Source organism: Acanthochromis polyacanthus, chromosome 9, assembly GCF_021347895.1.
Source record: "Acanthochromis polyacanthus isolate Apoly-LR-REF ecotype Palm Island chromosome 9, KAUST_Apoly_ChrSc, whole genome shotgun sequence".
Lineage (NCBI taxonomy): Eukaryota > Metazoa > Chordata > Actinopteri > Pomacentridae > Acanthochromis > Acanthochromis polyacanthus.
Window position 1 is genome coordinate 23,236,235 of NC_067121.1, and position 14,079 is coordinate 23,250,313.

General features: G+C 43.1%; 2 protein-coding genes across 3 annotated transcripts; one reads left to right on the forward strand and one right to left on the reverse strand.

Moving 5' to 3' along the window:
• The first annotated feature begins 2,313 nt into the window (after window positions 1-2,313).
• Window positions 2,314-4,427, forward strand: LOC110966659 (insulin-like growth factor-binding protein 1). Its single transcript, XM_022216090.2, has 4 exons — window positions 2,314-2,728; window positions 2,873-3,015; window positions 3,208-3,336; window positions 3,434-4,427. Exons 1-4 carry the CDS (start codon window positions 2,383-2,385, stop codon window positions 3,557-3,559), a joined length of 744 nt encoding a protein of 247 aa, XP_022071782.1. The 5' UTR covers window positions 2,314-2,382; the 3' UTR covers window positions 3,560-4,427.
• On the reverse strand, window positions 3,947-9,550 carry LOC110966658 (insulin-like growth factor-binding protein 3). Of its 2 annotated transcripts, none has more exons than XM_051953594.1 (4): window positions 8,958-9,550; window positions 8,041-8,288; window positions 7,160-7,279; window positions 3,947-5,517 (listed from the first exon to the last, which is right to left on the reverse strand). In XM_051953594.1, the coding sequence occupies exons 1-4, from the start codon at window positions 9,346-9,348 to the stop codon at window positions 5,392-5,394; spliced, it is 885 nt and encodes a 294-aa protein (XP_051809554.1). In that variant the 5' UTR covers window positions 9,349-9,550; the 3' UTR covers window positions 3,947-5,391. The 2 variants fall into 2 exon arrangements, with proteins under 2 accessions (XP_051809554.1, XP_022071781.1); XM_022216089.2 differs by having other exon boundaries at window positions 8,041-8,291; window positions 8,958-9,547.
• Window positions 9,551-14,079: the final 4,529 nt, after the last annotated feature.

Genomic DNA, 14,079 nt, shown 5'->3' on the forward strand with positions numbered 1-14,079 from the left:
TTTTGTCAAGGGCGGTGGGTTCTTGGTGTGGTGGAGCTGTCGGGGATTACGGGTGCGAACTCTCCGCTGGCCAGCTCTTTTCCTCTTGGGTTTGCTCCCAAGAGGCGGCTCAGTCCCTCGGTGACAGCTTGTTGGAGCTCCCTCAGTTCTTCCTCCAACTGCAGTCGGGCGAGCGCCATCCCACTTCTGACACCAATGTAGCACTGAGCGCTTCCTCTCCCAGAGAGGGGAGGGGGAGTGGGCGCGGACAGATGCATTCATTTCCATACCTGGAAGCAGGCCCAGAAACAGCCTGTTCTGAGGAGAGCTGGTGAGAGTGAATTTTTCGACCACTGAAACTCTGAACAAAGGATGATTTTGGGGCGAACAAACTTAGATACTATGTTTTTGGGCTTCTGAGACCTATAAGACGTGACTGAAAAATAGCATAATATGGGACCTTTAATGAACCACATTCCAGGAACACAACACACTTCAGCTGCTGGCAGGAAACAACACAAACATCGTTAGCTTGATGCTACATTTAGCTGCTAATCAGGACTGGTCAGCTAGCTCGGTTAGCATCGCTAATTCACTTCCTCTAATAAAATCGCTGGGTTCTGTTCGCTGGGAACTGCAGCCATAGATATATATCTATGTACTGATTCATATCTATGCACACTAGTCTGGTCTGATGCAGTCTCAATGATGACGTTTCACGAGTACGTGAGAACGCAAGTATGGACATTTACGTACTGAGAAATGGCCACAGTCTTCTTACCGCAAAGGTACAAAGCTGCTTGTGTTTTCCTCCGGCATCAGGAAACGTCTTCAAAGCTTCTTCTAATCTAAACGAAATACAATCAAAAGCTCAAACTAACATCATTGATGCATTCAGGTGCAGTCGGACAATGAAGTTACGTTCAGGAGCGTTGGAAATCGGAGTATCAGTAACGCAAATTTCCAACAAAAATTTTAGGGGGGCACACGGGGTGGCCAATCAGATCACCGGAGGGGGCCACAGCCCCCCCCATGGAAGATCCGTCACTGCTTCAGAAGTCTGTGGAGTTCACGCTTTGATGGGTCAAAGCTGCTTCGGTAGCAGTTATAATTTTGTGGCCTTACTGTATACTGCTGGCAGCTGAGAGTTTATATTTACCTTTGACAATTCTTGATAGTTTTTGAGTTCATTCTGCAAAGTACTGTAACTGCGTGTGTCAAATAAATGTTGTCAGAGTACAATATTTGCTGTTGGAAAGTACAAGCAAAATAGTAGACACTGGAAGTATTCAGGTAGAGTACCTTTAAGTTTACCAGTTCAAAATCAGTCACTGCCTCATGATCAAATGCATATATAAATATTTCTCATTATGTTTCTCATCATGCTGTAACCCCAGATCCTCATTCAATATCTTCAATTTCATCATCTAATCCACATCCACATGTTTGGGTTTATGGGAACTTAAGTTGTAAAATGTACTTACATAAGTAATCCTGATCACTTTTTTGGTCTTTTGAGCTACTGGGGTTATGTTTAAGCTATCAGTTCTTGCTGAAAAAACAAATATCTCCCCAAAATGAAAAGCTTAAGGTCATGTCATGTACAAACATGAGTGGTGCTGGTGTGTATATCACACATTAAGTCACTGAATCTCTTTGCCATAGACAGTTATTACAAATACTACACCAAGGAACCAACCAATTGTTACCATTTTCCTTCAGACAAACATGTTTGGATTCAAGCTGAGAAAGCCATAATGTTAGGGTTATGCAACGCTAAAGGGGAATGATCTTGTTTATCTGTCTGCCTGATAAGAGGAACCTTCACCAACAAGACTAAAGGGACAAATAGGTTTTTAGTGTCAAAACAGTGTCAGCGTACAATCTGTCAGCATTACTTCACCAGATAAATGGTTAATAACTGCCAAAGCAGACTTTTACACTGACCAGTAGTTATCTGATGGCCTGTGAGATTATGATTATCTAAGGAACATTAGATAAGCCAAGGATTATCTAAAATTCCTTATTTTGGATGTTATTCATTATTCACTACTTCACTGAAAATGTTCTTCAAATAGCAGCACTCACGTAGCCTCAAAGGTAAAGGCAAAGATCAGTAATTTTGTCACCCAAAAACAGGGTTGTTTTGATGTACAATCACTTTATGTTCCAACGTCAATATTGACGACAGACCTTGTGAACCTGGATCTACGTCAAGCAGGGTCATCCACCGTTTACAGCAGCTTTGTCAAAAATATTTTATTTCTGTGGTCACTGTGTCAATCATTAACCCCTCTGGAGGCCAGATTCCAATATAAATACTGCTGCTTCAGAGAAATATCTTTAGAAGAAAAACTACACACAAAGCAGTTTGACGAGACAATAAGGATCAGGAGACTGGAGATGCTTGGATTGTATAAGAAGCTGACATTCGTGGTAGCAGCGGCTCTGGCTGTCTTAGCCGTGGTGAGGACGTCCCCGGTGGTGGGGCCCGAGCCCATCCGCTGTGCCCCCTGTACGCAGCAGAAGCTCAACGAGTGTCCTGCCGTCCCAGCAGACTGCAAGCAGGTGATGAGGGAGCCTGGCTGTGGCTGCTGCATGGCCTGTGCTCTGGAGAAAGGGGCTTCCTGTGGGGTTCACACGGCCCACTGTGGTGAGGGTCTCCGCTGCACTCCGAGGCCCGGAGAGGCCAGACCACTCCACGCTCTGACCAGGGGACAGGGAGTCTGCACTGAGGACCTGGGCCAAGGTAACCTCAGTGTGCCTTTTTCATAAGTGTTCATTTGTTCTTTTTAGGATTTCAAAATGGCAATTCAGAAGAATGGCAATTGTGTAACTTCAAGTATCATTTACAACATTAAAAAGTCTAAAATGTTTTCGACTTTCTCCACAGAGGAAGCTGATGGAGTCCCTGACCATGGCTCCCTGCACTACCTTCTGGGGCTTAATCTTCCTTCGGACCACCAAGATGCTTCTGAGGCCCACGAGAGTATTAAGGCCAAGGTCAATGCCATCCGCAACAAACTGGTACAACAGGTGAGAAAAAGCATCGATGTGATTAATAAAAATGATTCAAAGCTATGTGTCACTCTTTCCACAAGAGGGAGCACTTGGCTCTGAGGGAGGAAACAGAAATGACCTGAAATGTTGTGAAGATGCACTGCCATTGAGGTGTATTTGTTTAAATGCAGGTGTCGATGTCATTGTTCTCGTTTCTTTTTGGTACAGGGTCCCTGTCACATTGAACTGCACGGAGCGTTGGACATGATAGCCAACTCTCAGCAGAAATTAGGAGAGAAGTTCACAACTTTCTACCTCCCCAACTGTGATAAGCACGGCTTCTACAAGGCCAAACAGGTGAGAATCTTACGAATCACGAAATAAAACTCCTGACAGAGGTTTTCCCCTAAATTACCGAGTGATTTATTTGTTGCCATCGCTGTTTCTGTTTCAGTGTGAGTCATCTCTGGTTGGACCGCCTGCCCGCTGCTGGTGTGTCTCTTCATGGAATGGGAAGAAGCTCCCAGGATCGGGTGACCTGCTCGGTGACTCAGAGTGTCATCAAGAAGTCACCCACTGAACGATGAACTCTGCTGTCACTCATAAACACACTTTCACACCCAAACAACCAATGGGTGTTTTGTAACTTATCAGGTGAATGTATAGATCTATTCTCCTGATGAACTGACTTGCATTTGCAAAAAACACTGCAAGTCAAATCTTATTTCAGAGAGGGAAATTTCCTCTCATTTTATTTACATGATGTATGTATCACAAACTTATTTATTCACCACTTGTATATTCTTACTGGCATTAACCATTTGTCATATTTAGATGTTTTATATGTTTGCCTTTTTTTCCAATTGTAAATAGGGCAACACTGTATACATTTGTGTTTCGGGCTAAATAACTCCATTGCTCAAAACCACAGGTCCACAACTCTGCCAAGCCCATTTCAGAGTTTTCGTTTTCTTTTTTAAATAATTCATTCAGAACTAGAGCTGTGCACGGTACGCAACAACACAGCCGCTCATTCATCCAACCTGTTGACATTGTCTCAATGTATCTCCTTTGGCGTTTCCTCAATGGGTATTGGGGGAAATACTTAAACGGCCACAAATATGCAAACAGTGGCTGAGCACAAACATATCAGGGCTCATCCAAGCCACTGTGAGGTTTGGGATGGGTTGTTCGGCATCTGTCTACCTCTGCTAAGTCTCTGCAGGTCCACAGGTTGAGCGGAGGATTTCTGAGGGCTTATCTCAGCTACACTTCTCACACATTATCTCTCATTTTTCCTTTGTTGACCTATTCTTGCGTCTGTTCTAATATTTATTATATTTTACTCATGTTTATGCTTGTGTTTGCTGGAATGTTTTGTGCGTGCCATTTGCCTGGAGTGCTGCCGTTCCTTTATTGGTTTTATTAAACAAGTGTATATATTCCAATTCTGTGAATGTGCATTTAATATATTATTTCATCACGGTGGCGTCCTGGTTTAATGTCTATGCAATAGAGAACGAAACACCCGAAAAATTTTATACTGCCTTTATTAAGTAAAAATAGACCTCTGAGGGTTGCATTGTACATGCAAACAGCATATTTATTTAAAACCGAGACAAGTGTTGAAAAATATCACTGGCTACACAGATCAGAGATAACGGTTACAGGCCTTTATCTCTAATATTCAGCTTATGCAAAGTGACAACAAAATAGTACAAACCACAGTACAGAGTAGAAGAAATGTCCCCATTTTCTGTGGTCTGAGATCCAGCATACAAAAAAAAAAAAAAAATTTATATGCACTGTAGAGTTTGAGCTGCACAGTCACATCCAACTCCCTGAGGAGGAGGAAGCAACCGGAATAAAGTTCATACAAATATGAATCCATAGCAAGGCACTGCATGCTTACTCTGAAGGACACGTTCATACCCACACTCAATGTCTTTATAACAAAATCACAAGCATACAAATAAAGATTACACGTCACAAGCACGTACGCATATGCAATGCCATCTAATTGTGCGTAAATGAGGAGCGATCGCATCACTGTTTGTGACGTTGTCTCTGCGTTTTCGAATTAGAAAAAGGCCTCGGAGATGAATTCTTTTATCATCTCCCCAGAAGCCGTCCAGGTCAAGTCAGAGACAAAACAGCTTATGAAGAATCCATCCATCAATCACATAAAGGTACAGAATGTACAAGCATTCCTCCTCTTGGTACTCTTCCTCTGTTCCCCTTTGCTCTGCCTCAGAAAAAAGGTCCCACAGGCAACAGATAGAAATAGCAAAACATCCATATATCGGGCTGAGCCATCTCTTGACCTCTCTTCCAATATCCTCAGTGTCTCTCCATTTGTTTACAATTCTTCTTGCACACTCCCAACCCCCCCTCCCCCGTCCCGCTTCGCTCCTATTGGCTCTCGGAGTTGTAGTACTGGGCGTCTCCTCGCTCCTTCCCATCAAAACCTGGCAAAGGCTGCCCGTATTTGTCCACACACCAACAGAAGCCTCGCTTTCTGCCTTTGGATGGACGGCACTGAAAGTGAGCGAAGGAACAAGGTGAAGGGAGGGAAAGACAAACGGGGGAGTGTGGGACAGCTAGGTGCACAAATCCAGATGAATATGGAGCATTATGGGTAACGAGCCACTTTAGTCAATGAAGTAGAACGGCATAGTTAAGAGGCATTAATGGTCAGATTGTGCTGAGTCGACACAGCCTTGGCTATCCAACACGCTGTGGTATTTTGAGCTGCTTTTATGGCCTACCTCCTGTTACACACGCATATAGAGACCTTTAAGGTAAACAGAAACCTGGTAAAATATTTGCTTAGACCCGTTTGTGAACAACTGTGAACCAAGATCTATTTCAGTAGCTGGTGGCCAGTACGAATCATCTGTTGCTGATTATACCCCACAGCTCCAAATTATGGGTACTACAAATGACTTACAGAGTCTGTGGAGCTACCCAAGGGCTGTTATTTTACTGCCAATTTTACTAAAGGTCAACCTCCACTCTAGTAAAACATGCAGCCATTCATTTCAAGGGCTGCAGCAACTGTACTGCTGCTCCACAGGGCTGATCAGCAGGGAAGACGTCCTGATTTAGTTCAATATTTCAACGGGAGGTCAACTGAGAGGCATATCTGAGCTAAAGTAGGGTACTTTTATGTGATCGGTTTAAAAACAACACATTTTATCATCAAGATCCCAAAGTATGTCATTTTTGAATTCTTAATTTTAGCTGCAAGACAAAAGTATCCCAAATTGTATAATAGAAAAACTATTACAGCAATCAAAATCTTAAGCACAATTTACAGACAAAAAGTGCGACTGCTTTAAGTGTGAAATCTTTACTGGGTGGTTCTTTCCTGTAGGAGGCATTTATTGTGCATAAGTGCAGAAAAAAAAAAAAAAAAAAGTCGTTTTTGCTTGAAATCATGCAACTGTCCGACACAAAATGACTGCCACTCCTTCAGCGTCTGAGGGCTCGGTACACTAGGCCCATTTTTATATAAACAAAGACAATGAGCCTGGCGTTCAGGCTGGTTATGAGATGATTGCAGGTCAAGGAGAACACTTCCATTAAGCAGGAAGGACTGCTATGTAATAAGAAAAGCTGCCTCAGTGATGCAGTGGCGCGGGAGCCCTAAGTGCCTCCATATGAATGCGTCAGAACCACTCATTTATTACAACCCGATCGTGGGTGAACCATGCGAGCGTGGGGATGGCTGCAACTCTATTTCTGTGTCTGCCTCTCAAAAGTCCAGCAATTATGGGGCGAGCACATGGGGTGCCGGTGGCCACCTTGACGTCTGTCTCCCTGGGAGGGTTCCCGTTAAACGGCCATCGTCCCAGCCGTCAACCCCGCTGGGGTTTGGCCCCTGTGGTCCCCGTTTCCAGAGCCAGTGGCTAGGGTCTACCTCACTGGTCTGGTGGTGCAATGATGAGGCTCTAATAACTATCAATGAATGCAGGAGGACAGCAACAAATCTGTAATTGAGCTGCAGGAGACCTAAAGTTTGAGTCACTAGACTTCAGCGTTTAATCATATTAATGCCATCAGTAAAAAAGCAAATGCTGATTCATTTTAACAGCATTTCAAAGCTTTAACCAACTTTGTATCATACAGAACATTAGAAACTTAAAATCAAATAATAGCCGTTTTTTTTTGTTTTTACCTGCTTTTTCTTATAGAAGCCCTTCTTGTCACAGTTTGGAATGCGGAAACCTCTGGGGTTGAGGATGTTGGTGATTTTGAGGTTGCTGAGGATGCTCTCAATCTCTCTTCGGCAGGGGCCCTACAAATGAAGGGACACACAATCAGTTATCTGTTCTTTCTTTGACTAAGTGCAACTCTGTAGCTTCAACTGAAAGAAACACAAACGCAGCTCATGCTGACGAAGTGAGCCATTTCACGTAGCCGTGTGATTTTGACATTAACAGTTTTGCGAATACACACTTTAACAACGCTGCATCACACACTGTTCCACTCTAATACCTGAACAATGGTGGCTGCGATATGAAAGAGGTGGCAGATGAGAAATTAATTCATCTGACTTGTAGAGGCTTAACAGTTTGCCAAAGCTGCTTAGAACTCTTACACATTACACAAAGGACGAGGGGATAAAGTGAATTCAAACAGCTCAAAGATGGAGCCAAAAAGGCTTGTCCTCAAGTCCAAGTGCACCAGTCCCTAATCAGAGCAGCCAGTCAAAACCCATTACTCCAGTGTGCTCACTTCTCTGGCCAAAGAGAAGATCAAAATAGCAGCAGGGCTTCCCAACAGGCACTCACATAGGCCAATCCATCATTCGCTGGCTCTCTGTACGCGGACGCCTTGTGGCTAAACAACCGCCTGACCCAGGTCAGCCGCAGGGCCATGGTGCCCGCTTGCTGCCATGCCATTCTCCTGCTCACGATCCCTGCCAACCGTCAGCACCGCTACCCAAAGCATTTCATCACCCGCAGGGAGAGAAAAACACCAAAACACAGAGGAAGAGGAGAAAAACATTCCTCCAGTGTGCTCTGAAGACAGAAAAATATTGGTTGTGGTACTTACATACTCAGGCTCCTGTTTGGTTTCTAGAGAGAAGTTTTGCTGGTCTGTGATGAGAGGGCCTGGGAGATCCTCTATTTTAAAGCTCTGGGTTCTCTTCTGCTGCTCCCGTCTGAGGACCTCGGACTTGGCAGAAGGGAAGAAGGGGTGAAGAGGAGGCCTCAGTGGTCCAGTGGGTCTGTGGGTGCTGAACGAGGTCTGAACACCTGAGCCGGTGGAATTCCTCTCCTCGTCCGGAGTCTCAGCATTCTCTGCTAAAGTTTGAGGAGAGAATGTCCATGCACAAAAGTTAACTCAAATAGTATTTATTTCCTGATATCTTCAGCAAAATATGGGTCAGCTTGAAGGTCATGGACTTTCAGTTTATCAGAAATATTTTCTTAAGTTACAGAAGAAGATTTACAGTTCAAACATCCACAAAGTGTCGGTTTCCTTTAAGAGTACAGGCCAAATAGTTACATTACTGCAAAGTAGGCCAGGATTCAAAATCACTCTAATGGAGAAAAAAATATACTTTTAGGTTTTGATAAGGATTTCACTGAGGTTCCGGTGTTCACTCTGAGGTACAAACTGGCACAGAATGGCATGACTCTTTTCCACAATCTAGATCCATCTACTACTTCCTATGCCATCTCTCATCCCGGTCTTCCGTAAATGTAAAGAATCCACTGGAGAAAATCGATCTGTGAGTGAGGCTTTCACCTGGATTTTTATCGTGCGTCTTGGAAAAAGCTTTACGCAACAGTTTAAACCCCAGCACTGACTGCTCATTAACATTAGAAACTTTCCAAGGATTCTCTTGCTTCTCATTAATCCATCTAAAACTCTATGCATAACTACTGGACGTCACTGTGTGTCCGGTGACTCCAAACAAGAGCGCACGAGTAGATACGGATTCAAGGTGCGCACAGAAGTGTTACCTGGCAATTCATTGACTGGAGGCGTCGGTCTGACGGTTTGTCGCTTGGTTGTAGCGTTTGCACAGATCCCCCGTCCCTCCAGCAGAGCCTGCAGAGGTTTGGTTTCACCGGGCTGATGTTGACATGTCAGCCCGGAGCCACATCTCCCGGTGTACACGCCGCACGGCTGCCCGAAGCTGAGCGCGCAGGTCATGCAGCAGCCGCAGCCCGGTTCTCGGACCTTCTCGGCGCAGTCTTTGGGTAAAGGTTTGCACGAAAGTCGCGCTCCAACGTCACACGGCTCGCATCTGATCACCGGTCCGCTCGCACCTGACCTCCGGCTGAACGATGCCAGGACAAAAGTCATACAAAGTGCGCGAAAACAGGAATCCATTGTGTCACACGAGAGCATATGAAGCGAGGAGGCGCGCACGGTCCTGCTGTGGTGACTTTTCACTGGGCAGCTTCTCTCTCATTCACATAAAGCCAACGGACAAAACATCTCAATATATAGACCCCAACGACTGTAGTCACACCCCCGAATAGCTTGTGGTGAACTGATGAAGTGCCTCCACTGCGTTGTTCCTTTTAAACATCAGGGCAGCACGCTGGGTTTGGCGCATGAGCAGGTCATTTACATAATGTGGCTCTTAAAATACACTTAAGAAAAATGAATATGCCAACATTTTTATCAGATTTTTTTCATCTTGGGGGATTCCAACCTACATTATCATAACATAACGAGGCTTCTAGACCCATACTCAAGAAAACCATCCTGCAACCAATTAGAAAAATCATAGAAATTAATTTAATGTGTATCAGGTGTCAGTCTGGAGACTCGACACAGATATCCAAGCATCTGCTATGCACATATCCATCCACAGGGGGCGCCAATAGTGTTCCAGTGTATCAGGCTTTACACAAATGTCACTGAATCAATTTAAGATTGGAGCTACACTACAATAAAAAAAGCAGTTTAATATCTGACAGTGAAGAACACTGTGGTTGGAACACTTTGCTGGGTTGGTTTAGATATTCAGAACTTTATGTCCAATGTGGCAGGAGGTTGTGTTTTCATGCATGTGTGCAAGACCTGCTCTGTGGCCCAAGAAGCTGCTGCACATGACCCGGCATGAACTGTATATGGCCAGAGTGCATAGATTGCAACCAGTAAATACATAAGATGATTATTTCAAACTTGCATACATTAATCTACAACAGCGCAGCCCCTCGGTAGGTGGCATAGTGAAGATTAGATACTAAATCAGTGGTGGGATGACACCCGAGGAACTTTACTCAGGTGCTGTTTTGTGATACATGTGTGCTCATTTTAGATTTGACCTCAAAATCGGACTGCACAGTAGAACTTTAAAGTGATAGCTGCTACTTATTTTGCCAAATAACGCCTTACATACAAAAGAAATGATTATCTTTTAAAATATGGTTCAATTCCATGGATGAAACATCAGTATGTGCTGCACCTTGATCATATTTAATAATCAAGTGCTGCTCAATCGTCAGTTTATGAATATAACTAATATTATAATGCATATTCTAAAAGTTGTTTAAACTTGTATATCTTGCCAATCCATTTTACTACTCCAATCACCATACAAACAACAGTATTTTGTGTTCTATTATATTTTATTGTAGTATATCAATATGTGCTAATGATGCAGGATTGAGTTTTGCAAATAGAGCACAGAAGCCAATTGAAAGTCAAAATGTAATTCAGTCACAGCATTAGTCGACACAGCCATTTTTGTTTATAATACGGAGAATTTTTAACAAACATAACTCAACTTTATGTCATGCGACAAATGCCCCTCATGTACCTGCTCCTCACACATAAAACGTTTGTCTCTGAACTTGTTTAGACGTGTGACATACTTGGGCCCGTTTTCTTCATTTGTCAGTGCTACAAAGCAGACCTTAAAAATAAGGACACATACCACACATATAAGAGAGAAAATTCCTGAGTAATTACATCTGAAGCATTTTTAGGTTCACTATTAATTGGTTACAGATGAGCAAGGGAACACACTGGCACAAAAAGTCAAAAAATTCCCCAACAGAATAACAGCAGCAGAGCTGAGGTGTACCGTTCCTTCTGTGCTTTTGAAATTTCTGGGAAGTCAATGTCAAATCTGTTGCCAGCAAGCCCTGGCGTACAGCCGTCTGTTAACAGACAGGTCTACAGCAGAGCAGCGCTCAGTGGAATGCCAAACATTTGTTTCATATGCTGAAAAAAAAGCTTGCTGATTTTCCTCCCTTTCCTCCACTCATAGTTCTTTGGAAGGGGGTCTCTCAGCCACCTGTGCATATTCAGCATAGCAGAGGCGAGCAGGAGTAATGTACTGAAGGAATGTCGTCCCGCAGAGCAGCCACTCAATAAAGAGGGAGTGTGAAGAATGTGCGTTTGCACACTCAGGATATTACTGTACATGTGTTTAACATAACCTGCTGTCAAAGGATACACTGGCCAACCGCAAGAGCTTGTCAAATCCTAATCCGGGGCAATTTTCCACTGTTTCAAGATGATTTGAGCAAATCAGACACAGTCACTTGAAGCTCTGAGAGTGGCCTGCACTGACTCCTGTAGCTAGACTGTAGCCTGTTGCACTGGGGCCCTGAGCTAAATATAAACTTCAATGCCTGCTTCTGGAAGTCACACATATTCTCAGTTTCATTTTTAAATCTTATTAAAACCAGGATTGTTTTCCTGCATAGTTGTGAGTTGTTACTTTTGTCGTGCTGCTTTTAGGATTATGTCTATTCTTATTTTTCACATTGTAACACAGCAAGGTCAATGCTTTAAGAGGAATGAAAGGTATTTGATCATGTCCTTCACAGTTTTTAAAAATATTATTTTAAAAGCTCAACAGGAACATGTAATTTGCATGTGGTTTTGAGTTGGATAAGCTGTCTATTTAACCAAATTTGTGGTGTTTCTTCAACAAATGAATGACCTACTTCACTTGAGCAAATGTGGAGCAGAGCCAATAGTATAGTTTGCATTATTAATATTTTATTAGCTCATTTAAATTAACTTAGATGTATTGTTTTCATGCATGTCAGATCTAATAAGTCATCTGATAGCCTCCCCAGCATTGGCTCTGTTTTTGTTTGGGTGCAGTGCAGAGTTGGAGGGGATGGTGTTACTGTAGTGACGAGGAAAAGCACAAGAATCTGCGGCAAGTTCCAAAGCTCATAGATTGAAAAGCACATAGTTTAATCAGCTGGAGGTCTGCAGAACATGTCTGGGTTAACCAAGGAGAAGGGTGTACTTGTGTCTGTATGTGTGTGTGTGCGCCCCTCACTCTCAAACACCAGCCAACCCTTTCCCCATCCTAACTTGGAATTTGGGATGGCCGTGGGGGTCTGGTGTGTCTGCGCTTGTGGAGAGAGAGTGTGTGGGTGCACACTGTACGAAGGTGTGCTGGAGTACGAGAGGAATGAGGCTGCTGCAGATCACATGACAAGTCTGGTACGTTCAGTGTTATTCTTTTCCCCCAAAAGTCTCATGACCGTCTTTCATATAATTGCCCCTGTCTGAGAGCTTTTAGAGCACACTCTCATCACACATGAATTGGATGCAAAGGTCCCTATTGTGATTAATATGATTATCTTTTTCCTTTGATTCTGCTCTGACTGGCACCCAAAGAGCCTCAACAAGTATCTGATTATTAGATGTGGTTGGAGTGGTGAACAAAATAAAGAGCTGAGAGGCCAAAGGCCACCTTTCATCTAATTCCAGGGTTGGTTAATAATTTTTTTTTTGGAGTGGTCTGTTTGTGGAGCTGTCATGGTCCCCATTTCTGGAGGCTTGGCCCCTGAGGCAGTCCAAAGCTGTAATTAGGCCTGAGCAGAGTGGAGGACAGAGAGTGAGGAACTCTCAGCACTCAGTCTGACGGATTGCAGAGTGCTCGGAAGTGGGCTGAAAGTGGCGCCGCTCACTTTGGGCCCCGAATGCCCCCCTCACCAGACGGTAACACTTCCTTTGTCTCTGTCTCATTGACACATATCGGACATTTGGACATGTATTCATACATGTATGTACAGGGAATTTCCTCACATGTGTAAAATACCGATTCCCATTTTTCTCACTACACTTAATTCACTTTGTCACTGATTTCAACACTTGGAAAACATTGAAAGCCTGCTTTGATGTACACATACTGTCATTAAATGGTTTCAAACTGTGTACAAAGCACTTTTTCACTTATGCTTTACTTGCCGTTTTTTAATTCTGAGAAATGACTTAAATATAAACAAAAGAGACAACAATACATGTAATTTACTCTTGCTCCGTCACATATCATCCTTTTTTCCCACTGACACCGACGCACCATTACTCACTTGTAAACAAAGAAAAAAATTACAGTCAGTCGAGGAGGGAATATCTTTTACAGATGCAGGCCATAAAATGCTACGTTTATTTTATAAGTGATGGTGGTCTGCGGTTTGTTGCTGAAAGAGCGGGGGGACAAGACTGAAAATTATCACTGCTGGGTGTTGAGCAGTCAGCATAAAAGTTATAAATGTGTCTGACTGCTTCTAATGTAATGAGCACTTCTCTAGTCCAGTGATTCCCAACCAGGAGGGCTTGTACCCCCAAATTACTGCAGCAGATTTACAGGGGCTGCATAAAAGATGGTGGAGCAGTTCTTAGAAAGTAAAGAAAATTCGGATTAAAGAAGAAACAAATCATGTTTTCACAGAAGGAAAATAAATTTGCGCATAGTAGTGAGACTCACCATGTTTTGGATAAAATATGATTGCATCTACATCCACATTTATATAGTAAATAGTGCAGTGGAAAGGTATTTACCCCTCATCCTACTGATTGGACAACCTGCAGAGTCAGAGCTACACTTTTTTTTGTCAATTCCACAGAGAAAGACAGTATATCTTGACTTTCTGCTCCCTTTCATTCGGACGTTTGGAAACTTTTGTTTCTAATTTTAATAACTATGAATGCTGAGAGGTGTCTTTTTTCTTTTGTCACTGAATGAAATACAAACTAACTAAATTTTAAAAGCTTTTTTTAGTGACTTAACATCATTGTTTTCAAAGAGCTTTTATTTCAAAAACACCAGTGTACTGGAATCTAATAGAATGAACTTTTTTTACTGAGTTCATG

Excerpts from the sequence above, each read along its gene's own strand:
- LOC110966659 (XM_022216090.2), top strand. The coding sequence starts at position 2,383 with ATGCTTGGATTGTATAAGAAGCTGACATTCGTGGTAGCAGCGGCTCTG. Across the intron at positions 2,729-2,872 it reads CACTGAGGACCTGGGCCAAG|AGGAAGCTGATGGAGTCCCT; the intron begins GTAACCTCAGTG and ends CTTTCTCCACAG. Across the intron at positions 3,016-3,207 it reads GCAACAAACTGGTACAACAG|GGTCCCTGTCACATTGAACT; the intron begins GTGAGAAAAAGC and ends TTTTTGGTACAG.
- LOC110966658 (XM_022216089.2), bottom strand. The coding sequence starts at position 9,348 with ATGCTCTCGTGTGACACAATGGATTCCTGTTTTCGCGCACTTTGTATG. Across the intron at positions 7,280-8,040 it reads CCAAACAGGAGCCTGAGTAT|GGCCCCTGCCGAAGAGAGAT; the intron begins GTAAGTACCACA and ends CTTCATTTGTAG. Across the intron at positions 5,518-7,159 it reads GCTTCTATAAGAAAAAGCAG|TGCCGTCCATCCAAAGGCAG; the intron begins GTAAAAACAAAA and ends GCTCACTTTCAG.